The sequence below is a fragment of the Phyllosticta capitalensis genome (genome assembly GCF_038381095.1).
Source record: "Phyllosticta capitalensis strain CBS 128856 chromosome Unknown BKA78scaffold_9, whole genome shotgun sequence".
Taxonomy (NCBI): domain Eukaryota; kingdom Fungi; phylum Ascomycota; class Dothideomycetes; order Botryosphaeriales; family Phyllostictaceae; genus Phyllosticta; species Phyllosticta capitalensis.
The window spans coordinates 735,234-752,258 of NW_027117447.1; the positions used below are offsets into that span (position 1 = coordinate 735,234).

General features: G+C 56.5%; 6 protein-coding genes across 6 annotated transcripts; 5 read left to right on the top strand and 1 right to left on the bottom strand.

Annotated features, from left to right (window-relative positions):
* The first annotated feature begins 1,720 nt into the window (after positions 1-1,720).
* On the top strand, positions 1,721-2,659 carry BKA78DRAFT_185372 (uncharacterized protein). Its single transcript, XM_066883491.1, has one exon. It carries the CDS (start codon positions 1,883-1,885, stop codon positions 2,621-2,623), a length of 741 nt encoding a protein of 246 aa, XP_066741132.1. The 5' UTR covers positions 1,721-1,882; the 3' UTR covers positions 2,624-2,659.
* A 903-nt stretch (positions 2,660-3,562) lies between these two features.
* On the bottom strand, positions 3,563-5,911 carry BKA78DRAFT_185386 (ribonuclease H-like domain-containing protein). Its single transcript, XM_066883492.1, has 4 exons — positions 5,466-5,911; positions 5,349-5,406; positions 4,586-5,292; positions 3,563-4,526 (listed from the first exon to the last, which is right to left on the bottom strand). The coding sequence occupies exons 1-4, from the start codon at positions 5,619-5,621 to the stop codon at positions 3,606-3,608; spliced, it is 1,842 nt and encodes a 613-aa protein (XP_066741133.1). The 5' UTR covers positions 5,622-5,911; the 3' UTR covers positions 3,563-3,605.
* A 1,284-nt stretch (positions 5,912-7,195) lies between these two features.
* On the top strand, positions 7,196-8,938 carry BKA78DRAFT_332940 (uncharacterized protein; the record flags this gene model as incomplete). Its single annotated transcript, XM_066890029.1, has 2 exons — positions 7,196-7,518; positions 7,576-8,938. 2 exons carry the CDS (start codon positions 7,196-7,198, stop codon positions 8,936-8,938), a joined length of 1,686 nt encoding a protein of 561 aa, XP_066741134.1.
* A 369-nt stretch (positions 8,939-9,307) lies between these two features.
* On the top strand, positions 9,308-12,752 carry BKA78DRAFT_185418 (Vps54-like protein-domain-containing protein). Its single transcript, XM_066883493.1, has 2 exons — positions 9,308-9,689; positions 9,740-12,752. The coding sequence occupies exons 1-2, from the start codon at positions 9,446-9,448 to the stop codon at positions 12,598-12,600; spliced, it is 3,105 nt and encodes a 1,034-aa protein (XP_066741135.1). The 5' UTR covers positions 9,308-9,445; the 3' UTR covers positions 12,601-12,752.
* Positions 12,753-14,441: 1,689 nt separating this feature from the next.
* BKA78DRAFT_355408 (uncharacterized protein) lies at positions 14,442-15,752 on the top strand (the record flags this gene model as incomplete). Its single annotated transcript, XM_066891897.1, has 1 exon — positions 14,442-15,752. One exon carries the CDS (start codon positions 14,442-14,444, stop codon positions 15,750-15,752), a length of 1,311 nt encoding a protein of 436 aa, XP_066741136.1.
* On the top strand, positions 15,695-16,522 carry BKA78DRAFT_321711 (uncharacterized protein). Its single transcript, XM_066889053.1, has one exon. It carries the CDS (start codon positions 15,843-15,845, stop codon positions 16,497-16,499), a length of 657 nt encoding a protein of 218 aa, XP_066741137.1. The 5' UTR covers positions 15,695-15,842; the 3' UTR covers positions 16,500-16,522.
* The last annotated feature ends 503 nt before the right edge of the window (positions 16,523-17,025 follow it).

Here is a 17,025-nt window from a genome sequence, read left to right on the forward strand (position 1 = left end):
CTGGGCTTCAGCCGTGATTGGAGGTAGGCTGCGGCGCCGGCGCGGGCGGCGTCTGAGGTGGAGGGGTCGAATTGGGGCGCGGGGGCGACGGAGGCAGCCATTTTCTTTTCTTCTTCTTCTCTGCCTGCTCTTCTTGTTTACTGGAGGATTTGGAGAGAGCTTTTGGTGTGGAAGAAAAATAATGGAGTGTACCAGCCAAGCTCCAAGGTGGGGCACGCGAGCTGCCATCGCGGGGCAGATAAGATGCGGCCGATAGCTTATCAAGGCAGGAATGGAGGCCTTCTGATTCGTGACTAACGCTGCTGATGCCGGAGCTCCTATAGAGAGCTTCATCTTGGTTCAATGAGGGTCTGGGAGCTTTACAAAGTGCTGCAAATATAATGTACTAGATAGCAAAAAGATCAGGATTGTATGTATCTAAAGTAGTTGACTGTAGTTTCCTAATAGCATACAACAGAGAAGAATATGAAAGTGAGCTTGCTCTGATGTATAAACTTACATGGATGCAAGACACTTCTCACCACCCTTAAGCTTCAACGTCTCATATATTCCTCTAGAGAAAAAGGAAAAAGGCGAAAAAAGAGACAATAAAGCTCAGCGCTACTTTTATTCTCCTCTACTCTAACACCTCCCCCTACTTGCATCCCTAGCACTCACGACCAGCTACATATGTAGGAAGGTTGGTACGTGTAGTCGAGATGAGTGTCTAGGCCTCACTACTCACTGCTCATGCCAACCCCATCCACCGCTCTCCTTTAGCGCCCTCCTACCATTCGCCAAGGAGCTTCTTTCCACCCACGACGGTTTACGTGGTCCATAGCATGCGATAGGAGAAAATGTTAGACGGAACGGAAGTGTAGGTACAATAGTTACAATATGTTTTACAGAATAATGAGCCAGGGCGCACACACCAAGGCGCGTCTCACCCCTCCAAAAAAATCCCAGCAATCAGAGCAGGCGGATGCACCTCGTGGGCCACAAGTCATTGCAGCCGCCGCGAGACGAGACGAGATAGGACAGGCCGTCGTCCACTGGTTGGCAAAACAAGCGCGCTCTAACCGGATTGGGGCGGTCCGTCTCGTTCTTGACCTAGTTCGCGGCTGCGCGGCGGGAGGCACATGCGAGGGCAGTGGTGAGGTACATGGGTAGAGTACGTATGTACAGTACATACGCAATGCCAAGGGGGAGAGACAGTTTCGATAGATGTCTACCACTGTAGGAGTGGGGTTGGTGGCGGTAGAGGTGATCTTCTTCAGGTACATGTTCTGACAGGCAGACAGTCCATATGGTGAGCTGGGTAGCTACTAAGGGGTGCTTGAATCGCCACGCTAGGCTCTTCCGGCAACGGGGGCGAACGAGGGGACAAGGACAAGGTAAGATGCTGAGGATAGGTAAAGCAAAAGACGTTGATGTATGCAGCGTAGGTTGTCGCCGTAGTAGGTACCTAGCAGGGGCACGTCGTCGGCCGCCGTTGGCTCGTCGGTTCGTTCGTTGTCTGGACCCGTCGCTGCGGTAAGGACAAAAAGCATGCGCGCTTGCTAGTCGGCCATGGCACATGGGAGGGAGCTCCAAGCTACCAGCTACCAGCTAGACCTAGCTAGCTACCTTACACCGCCTCGAAAGCAAAGAGTTTGCGGGAAGCAATCAAGACGCCGCGGCCGACGTCGAGACACAGCAAAATGATGCGTGGGCGTTGTTGAAGGCGGACCTGACGAGGGTGGAGGTTGATTTGGTTCCCAAAATAGATGTCGAACCAGAGAGCAGAAGAGGAGGTAATGGGATGGGCATGGGCGACGACGAGACTTTGACCCCCGGTCTGCACAAGCTTTCCGACCTGTCGGAAGGCGCTGCAGCTTCCTTTTAGGTTGGACGCACGTCCTCCATGCGCGCTTCAGCAGGACACGCGCGGGGCACATGGAAAGGGTGGTGGTGTTGTTCCAAGGTCCTATCAGTGTGTCGAAAAGGGCATGTACGCTTCAGACGAGTCGTGAAAGGTTCCCCACTTCAACAGTCGACATCAGAACATTGGACTTTTCCAACGGGCCAGCTTCAAGACAGCAGCGAAGCCTTTGTGATTTCGCGCTTGAGCGAGGCAACGCGGCGCTTGGTGGCAGCCAGACGGCGGCGCAGCGCCTGCATGCGAAGCTCGGCTTCGTCAATCTTGCGCTGCGTGTCGGTCATCATGTCCTGGACGCGGCAGCGGCTGGAGACGATGCGCTCGTTGAAGCCGACGGCCCTGCGCATCAGCGGGCACACCAGGCGGCGCGGGAACACGGCCAGGCTGTCGCACACCTGCTTCTTGATGGCCAGCTTCTCGCGGTCAATCTCGGCGATGAAGTCGAGCGATTCGCGTTGGCACGCCAGCCAGCCTTGCACCGTCGCTGCCTCCTTTTCGAGCGCTTCTTGGAAGAGGGCCGCCGTCTTTTGCTTCAGTCGCAGCTCTTCCCGCAACTCTTTGAGCTGGTTCTCGCGGCTTGCTCGAGTTGTTCGTCGTCCTTCGGTGCTACCCCGCTTGGCGGCGGCTTTTGCGGAGCGAGCCATTGGACCCCGGTCTGGACAACGTGTCAGGGTGTTGATCGCTGGAATTCCTGGATCGTCGTGTCCTGTGCTTGAAGATGAATGACCAGATGGTAGGAAAATCCAGAACAAAAGTCGTTTGATGTCAAGTCCAGGTCATTCTGCCGACAGCAGCGTTCTCGGTTCGGTTCGCCGCTCGGCGGATAATCTGTTTTGCCGCGGGCTGGACGGCGAGCGGTGGATATGCCGGGGCCCAAAGTTGGGCTCGACAACATGACAATAGCATTCATCTCATTCTTCAACCTTCAATGGATTCTTGACAATTCTCAAAGCTTCAATGGTCTGCTACATTCTTGTCAACGTGATCTACAAACGCGCGTTTTATATGGTTCTCTCAATTTTGGTCTCGCGTTAGAAAGGAAAAGAAAAAGAAGAAAACAAGGTAAGCAGCATCCAAAGCAAGGGAAAGGGAATGAAAAAGAGAGGAAAGATACCCATCCGTCCGTCCATCCCATCCGTCCCTCGCATGGCCAATCCACCGCCCACCAGCACCCTTCACACACCCAGCGCCCCCAAAGTTTCCCATCCGCCCATAACCCCCGCTAACGCTATGCCGCAAGTTTTGGGAAAAGACATCCGAGAAGAGACCTAGCCAGAGAAATCCGCAGAAAACAGTTTGACAAGAAAGTCGAAGAGCAAGGCCCACGAGATGTGACCGTGGTAGAGAAGCCTGAAAAGCAAGCACCGCGCAAAAACGACGGCAATGACGGCTGCACAACAGACGCCATGCACATGTGACCTGTCCCCGCTTCGTGTCCGCCGTCCGTACTTTTGTTCTCAATGAAGCTTCCGAAACACCATCCCGAGACGTGTATATCTCGTTCTATGCCTTGTGCCAACCTGCCGCCATGCTCCCTGCACACAACCGAGTGCCGATTCCGAACTTCCAGGACGATCCGCATAAATTTGAAAAGCAACATGCCCATCCCGCGCCGTCGCTAGTCGTTGCTGCCGCCCGAATAATAAAAGGTTTTCAATCCGATGTGCGAGAAAGGAACGCAACGACTTTTCCCGTCATGACTTATTTTTCAAGCGGGGGACTTGTTGGCGGCGTTGCCGACATTGCGCCGGGCATCATCGCCCACTGAAAGCTGTCCAAAGCTAGGAGTGAGGAAGGAAAACGGGTCGCTGGAACCGTCGGGCATGCCGCCGTTGGAGAAGCCGGCACCGGCTGAAGCAGGGGCCTGACCTGCAGAAGAAAAGGCAGCTTCAGCAGCACGGCTGTCAAAGGGAGAAGCGTGCATTCCACCGTTGGGAGCGTATTGGCCACCCATGGGCGGGTACGGGCTCGCGGCACCGATGCCGGAAGGGAGAGCATAGGTGGACGGAGGTCCGCCAAACTGCTGTCCGGGGAATCCAGCGCCAGAGCCGAATCCACCAGCGGCTCCAAAGGGACCTCCACCAGGAGTTCCAGCCATTGAAGGCGGGCCCATGCCGTAGCTCGAAGGTGTGTCCATGGGCGAAGGGAAAGCGGTGTCGGCAACCACTGCCGCACCGGCACGGCTGGCACCGCAGCGCAGGCAGCTCACGTTCTTGGCGAAGTTGTGGTAGCCGCATCCGTCAGAGCCGCACTTCCAGTCTCCTGCCCTAAAGGGGACGATGCCACCGCTGTTGCCACCGCGCATGTGGCCGGGCATGCCGTGACCGTGGCCCATGTGGTGGGGAGGACCCATCATGCCAGGGTGACCGTAGCCGTAGGGGTATCCCATGGGGTCACCGGCGGGGCCAGACATGGCGGGGAACGAGCAGCGGAAGCAAGCAGTACGACGTTGGAAGTTGGAGAATCCGCAGGACGGGCAGGTCCAGTCGCCGGGGCGGGGGCGGTTCTTGCTAGGGGGGAACGGAGTCAAAATCTCGGCAGCACGGTCAAGCACCCGGCTGCTAGACGGGGAGACCTCGATTGCCTTTTCGTTCAAAGCGCGGCCATTCATGCACAGGCTCTCGGCGGCCTATTCCAATCAGCGTTTCCCAAGCATACGGGATGCTTTTCAATGTAGTTGCTACTTACCTCTTCGTGGGAGGAGAAGATGGCAAAGCCAGTGCCAGTGGGCTTGTGCTGGTCAGGAGTACGAAGCGTCCAAAAAGCAATTGGACGTCCACCAAACTGGGTGAACCAGCTCTCGAGCTCAGACTGAGTCGTGTCGTGGGGGAGCCCGCTCATGTGAAGGACCTTGCTACGTTCCGACAGAAAAGCGCGAACGTCGGCCCGGGCATCCATTGGCCGGGTCAAAACGTCGGGGTGCTCGTGGGGCGGTTGTGACTTGCGAATCAGCCCACGGAGAACTCTGGCCAGAGTGACGGCCTCTTCCATGGCCCGCCTGGGCGAGGCGGGAGCCAATGCCTGCAGATGGAAGGGCAGGTTGTGCTTGATGGGGGCCGAAGACTGCACCGGCTCGACCTCGAGAGCAGCACAAATGTTGGTCAAGGCACTGGAGCCAAAAGGCAGAGACTCGGGGTGGTGAGCCTGCCAGCGCTGGTATTCGGTGCGAAGGTCAAAGGTTCTCGAGTGCTGCAGGTATGGGGGGAGGACGACTGCCTTGTCCCGAGCTTCACGGGGAAGCTGCACACGCAAGTCCCACGAGTCAAGTGTAACAAAGGCGAATTCGAGGTTCTTGGACAAGAGGTGCTCGTTGGCAAACTGGTCGAAGCGGTTGATGGCATCACGGAAGGAACCGGCGCTGCGGACGTGCTCCCAGGTCAAGGTGGTGAGAGAAGCTGTGGAGAGCGGGTCGTCAGACATGAGACGATTCAATTGAGGTGGCAGGACTTACTGCACAGGGGGGTGATGGGGGTGTTGACGGGCTTGACGAGGACACTCTCGCGGTGGAGCTGTCGACGGGCAGTCAGCAAAAATTTGCCAATTGGCAATGGGAAAGGTTGTTGGGCACCTCTTCACAGGTTTTGGCGTCGAGCAAGATCCAGCCAATCTCAATGACCTCGGCCGAGTCTTTGGTAACGTAGACGCCATGTTCGTCACACGTTGTTCCTACGTGAATGACGACGTAGCGGTCCAGGTTGCTCCCCTGGGGCGGATTGGCGGCCATGATTGAGCAGTTTGTGTGATTGGGACCGAAGAGGGGGAGGAAGAAGTGATGAGAGGCAATGGACGCACGAAGCGAGCAGGGACTGGCGGTCGGCGAGAGATGGCGGGTTGCGGCGGAAAGGAGTCAAAAATGACGGTAGCGGGACCCGAGAGAGCTTCGACCGCAAGGATGCCGGCGGAGGAGATGCAGCGGACCAGCCAGCGAGCGAGCGGGCGGGCGGGCGGCGTCGAGGACTGCAGCAAAAGTGCAGTGCAGTGCAGCGCAGCAGGAGGAGGAAGAAGTGGGGAGTAGGGGAGAGTGCAAAAGATGTAAAAAGATGAATGATGATTGTGTCGAGGCGGGTGGAAGCTGGAGCTGGTCTGGTAGGGGAGTTGGGTTGACAAGCACCCACTACCACTGGACCGGCCCACTTCACCTTGAGGACAGCACTGCCAGTGTCAAGCAAGTGAAGCTAGCAACGGCGCGTAACAGGGGAGACGGGGAGTATTCCTTGACGGCGGGCTTGGGGCACAGGATGCTTTTTTGCTCTGCCCAGAAAATTTCAACTCGAGACGTCCAACCGATGCAGTGCGGCAGGCGGCATGCCGTTGGGAGTTGAGCATATCGGCTTCACCATGTCGAGGCTATCCTCCGCCTCCATCAACTACAAGAGTGCTATCGCCAGTCTCGCAGTGTCATGGCTCTCGTCTCTGCTCGTCTCGTTGAAGCGCGGCTCGCCGGCATGTAGCCTGAAACATATTGGCAGCGCCCTTGTGGCTGCAAAGGACAACGTCTTGTTCATGGACCACCCTTGGTTTGGCACGCTGCACCGACTCAACAGCCATGTCGAGCACACGCAGCCCACGCCAACGTTTATTCCTCTGTCGGTAATCGAAGTACAACTACAAACACTTTGTATACACAGAGGCCCCCCGTCGGCCAATCCTCCTGTAAACGCCCGTCTCCCCTCATGTACGCGCCGCCCAGCCTATTCTTAGTGCCACCTCAGTACCCTGAACATCAGCCACGCGTGGTCGTTTGGTTGCTGGCGTCGCTCGTCCTCAGCCAGCAGGATCTGGATTTGCAAACGGCTCCATTCGTTTGTTGCAAAGGGGAAAGGCGACGCGCTGTGATCGACGCTTAATATACGGCGCAGGGGAGCTGCTTAACTATGAAAACCGCTGCCCTTGCACCTGCGCGCCCATGTTTCATTCGGAACTCTAAACCTTGATCCAAAAAATACCATCTCGGTCCTGCATCCGCTTCGTCGCTGCGAGGTGTTTGTTTCTGGTCCACGACCCTCTCCACCTCGTCCACCTCCTGCTGCCACTGCCGCTGCCGCCCGCGCCGAACAGCCGAACGTGCTTCCCCCCAAGCCCTGCCATGGACCATCGCCACGGCTCCTACAGCAATGGACAACAGAAAAGGCACGTCACCAACTCGTCAATTTACATTCCTCAGGAGCTATATCCACACTGCGTCTGCAGCTCCCCCCAGCCCAGCCCTGCCACGCCCCCGATCGCAGATATAGTAACGTACTGCTGCCACTGTACAGACGTTGACCCTGCTTCCCCAACAGCTTTATCCGCCGCGCCATGGGCTTCTTCAAACACTTTCGGCACCGAACCGCTCCCAAGGACAATCCCAAGTCTAGGCAGGCCAGTGTCGCCAAGTACGCCGCCCAAAATGCTTACTATTCCGCGCCGCCCAATCCCAGCGGCCGTGACTTCACCGAGGCCCTTCCCGACAAGGTCCTGAACCTCATCTTCTCCTTCGTCTGTCCTCACACCAATGATGAATCCTACGAGGCCAGTGAGCACTCCATGGTTGGAGATGGCTGCATGCTGTGTGATTTGCGCGACCTAGCCCATTGTGCCCAGGTGCGCCGCCGCTGGAATGCCGTCGCTCAGGGCCTGCTGTGAGTCGACACCTCCACCACCTTCCACTTAGCGCCAAAGCTAACTCGACCCTGCAGCTACAAGAGCGTCCGCATTGACGCCGTCCATTATTGCGAGCTCGAAGAAATCCTCACCGAAAGGCGCAAGCGAAGGTCTCGCCATGACCCCATGGACATTCCCACCCAGCGCCTCACCCTGTTTGCGAGGACAGTGCGCGAAAACCAGCGTCTGGCCCACTCGGTTCTGCTCTTGAAGGTGCCCTATATGACTAGGGAAACATCCAAAGCCGACCTCGCTCGAACCATTTCCGTGCTCCCAAATCTACGCTACGTCGATCTACCCGATGGCTTCTTCGCCGGCGACGCGTCCAGTCTTGCGCTGCGCCAGGAGCTGCAGGCCAGATGCCCCCAGATTAGGAAAATGAAGTACGACGCGGGAAGCGAACAACTCTTCGAGCTTCTGTTTCAAGGGGCCTGGTCAAGATTGGAGGTGTTGGAGATTTCCAGACTTAGGATCGAGGCCATCACGCTACGGAAGATCATCTCGTGCTTGCCGGAGCTCAAGGAACTCGACATTTCAGACACTCCCTGGCTTGGCGACGCCATATTCGAGCAGTCTTCGCTTGTAGCTCCTTTCCCGGCGGTACAACACCTCAAGTTTCGCGAAATGCCCACCATCACTGCCGCCGGTCTACGAACATATCTGTCACGCTTCGACACATCGGCAAAATTGACGTCACTGACCTTGGACAACACTGGGGTTCTTGTTGCAGAGCTTCATTCCGTCATGACTGCTGCTCCGGCCCTGACTGAAATCAAGATTCTATCGGCTGTGACAACTCCCCTGCCCATGGAAGCACGCCCGCCGCTCCGCTCGAGTGTTCTCCGGACCCTCAACTTTGAAATTACTTCTGCGCCCAACGCCCTTCAGGGACTCCAGCCCCCGCACTCATCCTACTATGCGTACCTGATCACTTCTCTACTTACCCATTCTCTTCCAGGTCTACAGGAACTTTATGTTCGTGATCCCGACTTTGTTGAGACGCTCACTCTCGCACCTCCCATGCCGTCCTTTGCTCAGGACGGTCGTGGCGGAGGTCCGAGAAGTCTTACTCAACCAATGGACATTTATGTCAAGGGTCTCGACGAACTCGACTGGATCTTCACCTCTTTCGAGCCCGCCGAGGAGCCTGGCAACAGGGGCAGTTTTAGCATGGGCCGACCTCTTTCAGCTTACGAGGCTTCGAAAGGTCTTGGTCCGCAATGGGGCGGTGATTCGAGGAAGAGTGTCGTGGTTGGCAACGGATTTGGTGGATATCTTGCCGTTCCTGCTGACATGCCAGATCGGCCAAAGAGCGCAGGCAGTTGGACTCGCGGCCATCACCACACGAGCAGCCAGGGAAGCTTCAAGCGTGGCAGCAGGGCGGATTTGTGGCGGTGATTCTCTTTCCATATTTTGCTTTCACTTCTAGAATTTGCATCATGACGAGGCAGCATTCGCATGGCATCGGCATCAGGCGTGTCTTTTTTTCGGACTTCATTGACTCGGCGCTGGTAGCTAGGGTTTGGATTTCATCTGCAAAATGGTGGCGGGGCACATGTGGCGTCGGATGGAATACCCAGGAGCATGATGCACTCTACTTAACTTGATGGCAAGGCATTTGGTTGGATTTTGCAACATCTGCATGCATCTGAATGTTGTGGCTGAAGTATGTGGCGCATGTCCGCTAGATCTTCGGTCGCAGCCCCCGGTGGCGCCGCCGTCGACCCCAGGATGATGACAAGGCCACCTTGAGCTCCAACTGCTCAACTTCAATTTCGCTGCCATGGGCTTTTTCCAGCTCTACACGCGGGAATGATTACTCGAAAAGCTGCCAATCCTCCGGAATAGAGTCGCCGCGCTCCCTATGCCTCTCCCGGCCGCACGCTCCTTTACCGCACTTCGACAATGCCGTCTCGGGCTCCCTCCCCCCGGAGGTCCACCGAGAGCCTCGACTCCCCCGCGTCGCTCTCCTCGAACCGTCTCCAATTTCCTACCGCGCAGCCAGACTGGTCCAAGAGGCCAAGCTCTAGCCAGAGCAGCAGATATCGTCCGCGTCGAGACTCGACTGCAAGCTCAATACATTCCATCGGCGGAAGCCTCGATACGTCACATAGGCACATAGGGCCAGTAACAGAGAGCAGTCAAAATGGTGGGATACAACGACTTACCTTGCAAATGGCACACGCTGATGCCGTCCAGCAATCTCCACGCTACTGCAACCTCCTATTGTGCGGACCGGCCTTTTACCATACACCTCGGCGCCCTCTGCTGTCAAAGCTCCCTCTCAACGAGATATTCCCCCCGTCACCTTGACCAACATCCCGCACGTAGAGCCCTCCGCATTCAAGCCGTACCTCTCCCAAGTTGGGTCCCTCTTTGACGCATTTCAAAGGGCAAAGGCCGACTCGGACAATGGCGCAGCGCAGCTATTTCGAAGGGATCCGAAAAAGGATGAGTTTGCGGAGATTTTGGAGCGGCGGCTGAGCCAACATCCGGAAAGGCCATCACTATCACGCCAGGAATCGGGTGGGAGCTTGTCATCAGGCGAGTCGCCCAAGATGCGAAGGAGGTCCAGCGGAGGAAACTCGAGGCGGAATCCCAACGCGGTTGCGCCACTTTCGACAATCCCGGACGTCTATTTTCAAGAAGACTTCCATTTGGAGAATCCGCGCACTTTTGACGTCGTCAGCGAGCGATCCGAAGTCATACAGCAACCCCAGGATGGCAAGACCAACGGCTCACTGGACTCGCCTACCCCCACCCGGAGAAAGGCGCTGGCGACAAACGCGATTTTGCAAGAGAAACTATCCTGGTACATGGACACTGTGGAAATTCATTTGATTTCGTCAATATCTACGGCATCCACGTCATTTTTCGCCGCACTGGGCTCTTTGCGCGAGCTACAATCGGAGGCGGCAGAATCCGTCAAGCGCATTCAGGCTCTCCGTAACGATCTCGACCGACTTGATAATGATATGGCCATAGGGGGACTGAAGATTGTTGGAATGAAGCGGCGGAGAGAAAATCTGGGCAAGTTGACCAACGCGGTCGACCAACTGCGCGCAGTTGTCGAGGGCGTTGCTGCGTGCGAGGATCTCATTGATGACGGGAAACTCGAAGACGCTTTGGACAGGATGGATATGCTGGAGCTACTCGTTTCTGGAGACTTGATGGTTACCGGAGCAGACGACCAGAGCTGGCTACCAGAATATCTCCCGCGTAATCTGATCGACCTGCGAGAGCTCAAAGCGCTGGATGGTTTCGCTCAAGGCATGCTGCAGATGCGTGCCCGGGTTGGCAAGGGCTTCGAGTCACGATTCCTCGAGATTCTCATGGACGATTTGCGGAAACATCTCAAAAGCGTGCCCAAGGCGGAAACTTTGCAAAGATGGGCGTCAGCATCTCTGCGTACAAGAGGTGACAACCGCAGCCCCATGTCTCTCCCAGCCTATTTGAGGACCGACGGAGTAATGCGGACAACACTTCTTGGGCTTCTCACGGGTCTGAGCAGGTCAAACCACACCAGCGTCGCCACGGCAGCATTCAGAGAGGCTGTGACTCGTGAAATGAAGGTTTTGATCCGTCAGCACCTACCCAGTTCCACAGACGACGACGCCGAGTCCACAATTTCCACTTCCACGCGAGCCAGCAGTAGAACATCGCAACAGGAAAAGTCAAGCATTTTGGCCCGCAATCTGCGCTCACTCGAACACGAGGACGCCGAGCAACTCCTTGTCAACATCTACACCGATGTTGGCGAAGCTTTGCGCAGGCTTAGCACACAAGTCAAGCTTTTGCTCGATGTCTCTAGCGGCACCGCCATTTCCCCCGGTATCCGATCCCCACCAAAGAGCCCCAACCTCAACGCACAGCCATTGGACGGCTATCTCAACAAACCTGTCCCAGAACTGCCCTTGGATGGACACTTGCAAGAAGAGCTCATGCAGTCTCTTGACATGTCGAGTCTCTTGGGACAGGCGGTAGATGCATCTCAAAACCAAATCACAAAGATCCTCCGGGTCAGGGGCGAACAATCAGTTCGCCTTCCATTGCAACGCTTCTTGCGCTACTTTTTTATCAACCGCCTATTTGCGGATGAGTGTGAGGCAGTATCTGGACGTTCAGGAGCCGCACTCAAAGGCGTTGTTGATAGCCAAATCAAGCAGTTTGTCACGACCATGGGTCAATTGGAGAGCAATCGCTTGCGCCAGATCATGGACGGAGACAAGTGGGAGGCCAAAGACTTTGCCGACCGCGATACTGTCGTGTTGAACAGAATCCTCGAGGCAATGAACAGCGACCCGCCAGCCTGGACAAAGAGCAAGATTATCTGGGAAGAAGTGCCAAACGAAGACATGAACGGCTCTACCACTGAATCCAATGGCACAGGCAAGACGGCAAAGAGCGCCGTCATTGACGAGGAAAAGTTTGTTCTGGTCGACTGCGTCATGGCGGCCCTGCACGGCATTGACCGCTTCGAAAACCTCATCGCCGTTATCCCCAGCATCACCTCGGAGGTCTCGGTAGCGTTGCTGGACTACCTGCGCAGCTTTCAATCGCGAGCCTGCCAGCTCATCCTGGGAGCCGGCGCAAAGGAGACTGCCGGCCTCAAGAGCATCACGACCAAACACCTCGCCCTCGCCTCGCAAGCGCTCAACTTCTTCATTGCCCTGATTCCTTACATTCGCGAATTCATCCGGCGGCACACGTCTTCGTCGGCCGGCATCGCCGACTTTGACAAGATGCGCCGCCTGTACCAAGACCAGCAGACCAACATCCACGACAAGCTAGTCGAGATTATGAGCGCCCGCCTGGGCATCCACGTCAATGCGATGAGGAAGATTGACTTTGACAATGCCGCGGTCGTGGAGCAGAATGTCGGCCCGTACATGGAGACGCTGACAAAGGAGACCAACACCTTCCACCGCACCCTCAGCCGCCACCTCCCCGACCCCACTGTGCGCTCCATCATCAATCCCGTATTTGCCAGCTATCGTGAGCAGTGGGGCGCCGCGTTCCGCGAAGCTCCCGTGCATACGGCGGCGGGCAAGGCTAGGTGAGTAATGGTCCAACGCTTTTTCCCCCTCGTTGACTGATTGTGATTGTACAGGCTCCTCCGCGACGCCGAGCTCTTCGAGTCCCGCCTCAGCAAGATCGACGGCTTTGGCGACATCGGCGCGCACGTGTGTGAGCTGGTCAAGGAGAAGGTGGTTGAGGCTGGTGGTGGTGGTGGCGGCGGTGGTTCGCCCGTTGGAAGCGGCGGCGAGAATGGTTCCGACGGCAACAACAACCGCGAGAGCAATGAGTCGGGCCAGTGAATGAGTGGGTGCGTTGTAATGTTTGGCGCTGCTACTTCTCCTCCGGATGACTGGAGTCTGTCCTTGTCCTTGGGTCCGACATGTTTGCTCGTCATCGCGGCTGTGGTGCTGCCGTTCTTTTGGGACAACTTGTATGCGGCATATAATATGGTTTGGGTGGGGAGAAGAACTGGAACGGAACGAATGGACCGGGGATTGGTTCCATCGTTTTTGCATTTTGCGGCGGCGTTTTTCTGGGGTGGCCCATGGTGTGCCTGTATACTGCACGGTTTACACCATCCTACCGCAAACTATCGCGATGAGGAAGGGTAGAGCAGGTGAGCCGTGGGTCACTTGCGTTGTTTGTCTTCTTGTTGTTGGATATCCATATTTCACAGTTCTTTCCAAGACTTTTTCACGACATGAGGAGCTCTATCGTTTGGATGTTGCTACGTACTGCTACTGCTGCTCTCAGCGTAGCCGAATCGCCCTCTTGCCGTGGTTGGAGCCGACATCAACTAACTCGACCGGACAAAGCTCTACCAGGGAAAAGCTCGACTTCTTTCAAAAATCACTCAGACAAAGAACCTCGTCTGACGTCGGAAGGGTTGAGATTCGGTTCCACAAGTGGTGTCACAAAAGGCAAGAAGTCGGCGGAGCGGTCGACGTTTCCTGGTCAGAAGATGGACAGAACCTGGAAAGAAGATGGGCAGAAGGTCAATACAAGAGCTGCGCATGATGACGGGACAATGGTTTATGGAGCGCGGGCAGGGAAATTTTTTTTTTTTTTTTTTCTCAATGGCGCTAACCGTCCCTACTTGGCATGTCAGTAGGCGCAGTCCCTGTTGTGGCCGAGAGAGTGTTGGAGGAACACGCGCTCGCTGAACCATGGAACGCGGTGCAGTGGTTTCCACCCTTCTTCCATGAGCGAACCCCTACCGTCAAAGCACCGCGTTGTCGGGGGAAACGCCGCAAACCGTGGTAGCGTTCTGTCCGTGTGTGAGGCGTGGAGCGGATGTGTCGCATGTATGACTGCTGAACTGATACTTTCTCTTGCGTTTTGGGGCCAGAAGGTAGGTCGAAGGCTGGAAATGGAGGCGTCTGAGTCGAGTTCTGGGAAGAAGGTAAGTAAACATTGTAATGAACTGATGGAAGAGATTCAAGTTGACCAGTCTGTAGGGCTGTAGGGCTGTAGGGCTACCAGGGAGTTCTCGATCTTGAACTGACAGCACGCCCGAGTCCTCCGGCCTGTCGATGGGCTGGTTCGTTGGGTCGCCGAGAACCAGAAATGGGGAATTCGAGTTTGGACGTTGTTGTGTGAGACCCTGGTTAAGGTCAACCACTTCAACGCGTGTGAGTCTTGCTTTCACTTTTGCCCGGGCTGGAGGGTATATATCGAGCCCGATCGCTCCTTGTGCTCCTCATACCATCTTCTCCTGCACACACACCACGCTCCAACAAGCCTCTGCTCTGTTAAAAATCAGCAAACTCAGCTTTTAAGCCTTTGACAACTCCTTAACACTACAACAACACACCTTCAACACACACGGTCAAAGCACCAACCACACCCCTGACAACTCCACGAAACCACCGCAAACATCAAAATGGAGTTCAACAACAACACCAACTTCATGGCGGTCCCGGAGACTCCCTCTCGCACACCACTTCTGCTAAGCGAGGCCGTCGAAGCCACAAAGTCCAAGTGGCCCTCGGACCTCGATCTCGACAAGTTCTCCTTCCAGGAACGCAGGAGAAACCTCGACGCCCAGAGACAAGCCCGCCAGCAACAGGCGGTAGCAGCAGCGACAGGCCACACGAGCGCCCGTCGCATGCCGCGCAACGCGGCGCGAGAACAGCAACTTCGCGAGGAGGACGCCAACTTCGATCCCCTCCTCGACGCGCATCCCGAGGCCCGCCGCGGCTGCCATAGGATCTTGAGGGACTGGTACGAGGAAGAAGAACGCCGCGAGGACGCCGGACTGCCGGACGAGGAGAACATGGACCCGCGTCTCTCGTTCGAGAAACGCCCCGTCGCTCCCCGCCGCGAGATGCCAATGAAGAGCACCCTGGCCCGTCTAGTGGAGCGCAACGCCGGCCAGCCCCGATTCTACGACCCGGCGGCCGCCTTTCGTCGCGGCCACCTCAGCCAGCAGCGCATCCACTTTGACGAGCTGGGGCGGTATCGGCAGAGGCGGTTTGCGAAGAAGGCGGCGGCTGCGACTGACGAGGGGCAGCGTTTCCCCAAGACCCAGGCCGATCTGGAGCGCATCCTCGAGGACGTGGTTGATGGCCTGACCGAGGAGCCAACTAACAACCACGCCGATAGGGCGTCGCCGTCGACCGCCTCGAGCGCGAGTGTGGAGGACCATGGCGACGGGCGCGAGGCCAGGAGAGATTCGGGCTACGACTCGCAGGTTGAGGAGGAGGCGTGGAGACAAGACGGTAAAGTGGCCGCCAACAGGGAGTCATCATCATCAGCGAGAGCAGCAACAACCAAAGTCAATGGGGACGACGGATACGCCGACGCCGACGCTGCGTACCCCGATTCCATCATCTCGTCGTCCTCCTGGACAAGACCAATGTCCCCCACCATCACCGACGAAGAAGACGACGACGTCGACAGGGAGTCTTCGGCCTCCTCGCCCGCCGCGGTTGCCACTGAGGAGTCACAGCAGCCAGAGCCTCACGCCGCCACCTCCGACGATGACAACAATAACAAGGAGCATTTGGTCTGCTTGCCTGCCGCCGCCGCCGCTGCTGCCGCCCCTGAGGAGCCAGAGTCAGTCGCCGCCCCAGCCCCAACAAACAACCCGCACGCGGCGCGCTTCAAGGCGCTGTTTGGCGCGGGCTATGATGTCGACAACTTGCCCGAAGCGATTGAAGACGAGGAGGATAGCGACGACGACTTTATCTGAGCGGCCCTGGGTACTCCTCGTACGCCTGCTTCGACATCACGACATTGCCAAACACGAAAAGGCATCACACGACCGACACTTTGAGCTCGAATGCTCCTCGTACACCTCAGGCCACACATTCACACATCAATGACAACAACACAACGACTCGAGTTCGAGCGCTCGTCACACGCCCGTATCCGTCCCTCGCCTCAGGCTAAAGCCACACATGTACGACGACACTACGGCGACGAAAACAAAACGTCACGTCACATCACAACGCGCAGCGAGCTCCACCACTTCCAACGCACACACGATACAACACGACACGACATGATACGACAGCGACTTCCCGTTCTACTTCACTTCGAGATACCCAAGGAAACCTCCTTTTTGCGGAACCAAGGACGGAAGGGGAGGAGAGAGATGGCACCACCATACACCACCTGCGCATCCCTTGTCCTTTGTTCTCTTCTCCTCCAGCCCCCCTTCCCAACCCTTCCATTCTCCTTTCTCCATCCCCCTTCCCGCTCTCACAGCTCCGTTCGCCTCGACCGTCGCGCCATTCCCTGCATTTCATCATGTCTGCGCCGTCGCTCTGCACAGACAGACAGCTGCGCACGCAGACGGACACAACCAAAACTCCGCATCCTGCTCACAGCGATGCCTCGTCCCCGGAGTGTTTTTGTTTTCTTCTTTTGTTTAAAGTTGGCTATGCATTTTGGGCGTTGGATGATTGTGGGCGGGGAGGGGAGAGGAGGGGAGTAATTTGACAGCATAAATGATGATGGGTTGAGTTTGACTGAGTCTGTAGTGATTTGATGATGGTGATGATGGTGGAGATGAGTCCAGCCTCCCCGCCACTACCCACTCGAATGGCCTCAAAATTTCAAATAACCCCACCTGCCCTGCTCCTCCTCTCCTGTCTAACCTCCTGCATGCACATGCATACCCACCCGGATAGTAACGAACTCGCCCCTAGCCTCCATACCCTCTCTCAACAAGCCCTCCAACCGCCTCCAAACCCCCAAATCCTCCCCCATCCAACGACGCAGACAGCTCAACCAAACAAGTCGCCAACAGCGGATTCTACTTGCAGATGAGTGTGCTTGTTAGGAAATTTGTATCACTGCGACGCAATGATGATGCGCCATTACTTCTTGTAGATGTTGCAGAAGACTGCCGATAGCCTATGAAAGAAAAGCAAGCCAAAGCAAGGCGCGGGAAGCAATGGGTTGATTCTCGCCAGCCATCTCATACAGTGCCGACAGCGATGACTGCTTGGCGATCTCAG

Coding starts and splice junctions, on each gene's coding strand:
- BKA78DRAFT_185372 (XM_066883491.1), top strand. CDS start 1,883: ATGCGCGCTTCAGCAGGACACGCGCGGGGCACATGGAAAGGGTGGTGG.
- BKA78DRAFT_185386 (XM_066883492.1), bottom strand. CDS start 5,621: ATGGCCGCCAATCCGCCCCAGGGGAGCAACCTGGACCGCTACGTCGTC. Junction 5,407..5,465: donor ACGCCAAAACCTGTGAAGAG/GTGCCCAACAAC, acceptor GCCCGTCGACAG/CTCCACCGCGAGAGTGTCCT. Junction 4,527..4,585: donor TCTTCTCCTCCCACGAAGAG/GTAAGTAGCAAC, acceptor TGATTGGAATAG/GCCGCCGAGAGCCTGTGCAT.
- BKA78DRAFT_185418 (XM_066883493.1), top strand. CDS start 9,446: ATGCCGTCTCGGGCTCCCTCCCCCCGGAGGTCCACCGAGAGCCTCGAC. Junction 9,690..9,739: donor AACAGAGAGCAGTCAAAATG/GTGGGATACAAC, acceptor GATGCCGTCCAG/CAATCTCCACGCTACTGCAA.
- BKA78DRAFT_321711 (XM_066889053.1), top strand. CDS start 15,843: ATGCTCCTCGTACACCTCAGGCCACACATTCACACATCAATGACAACA.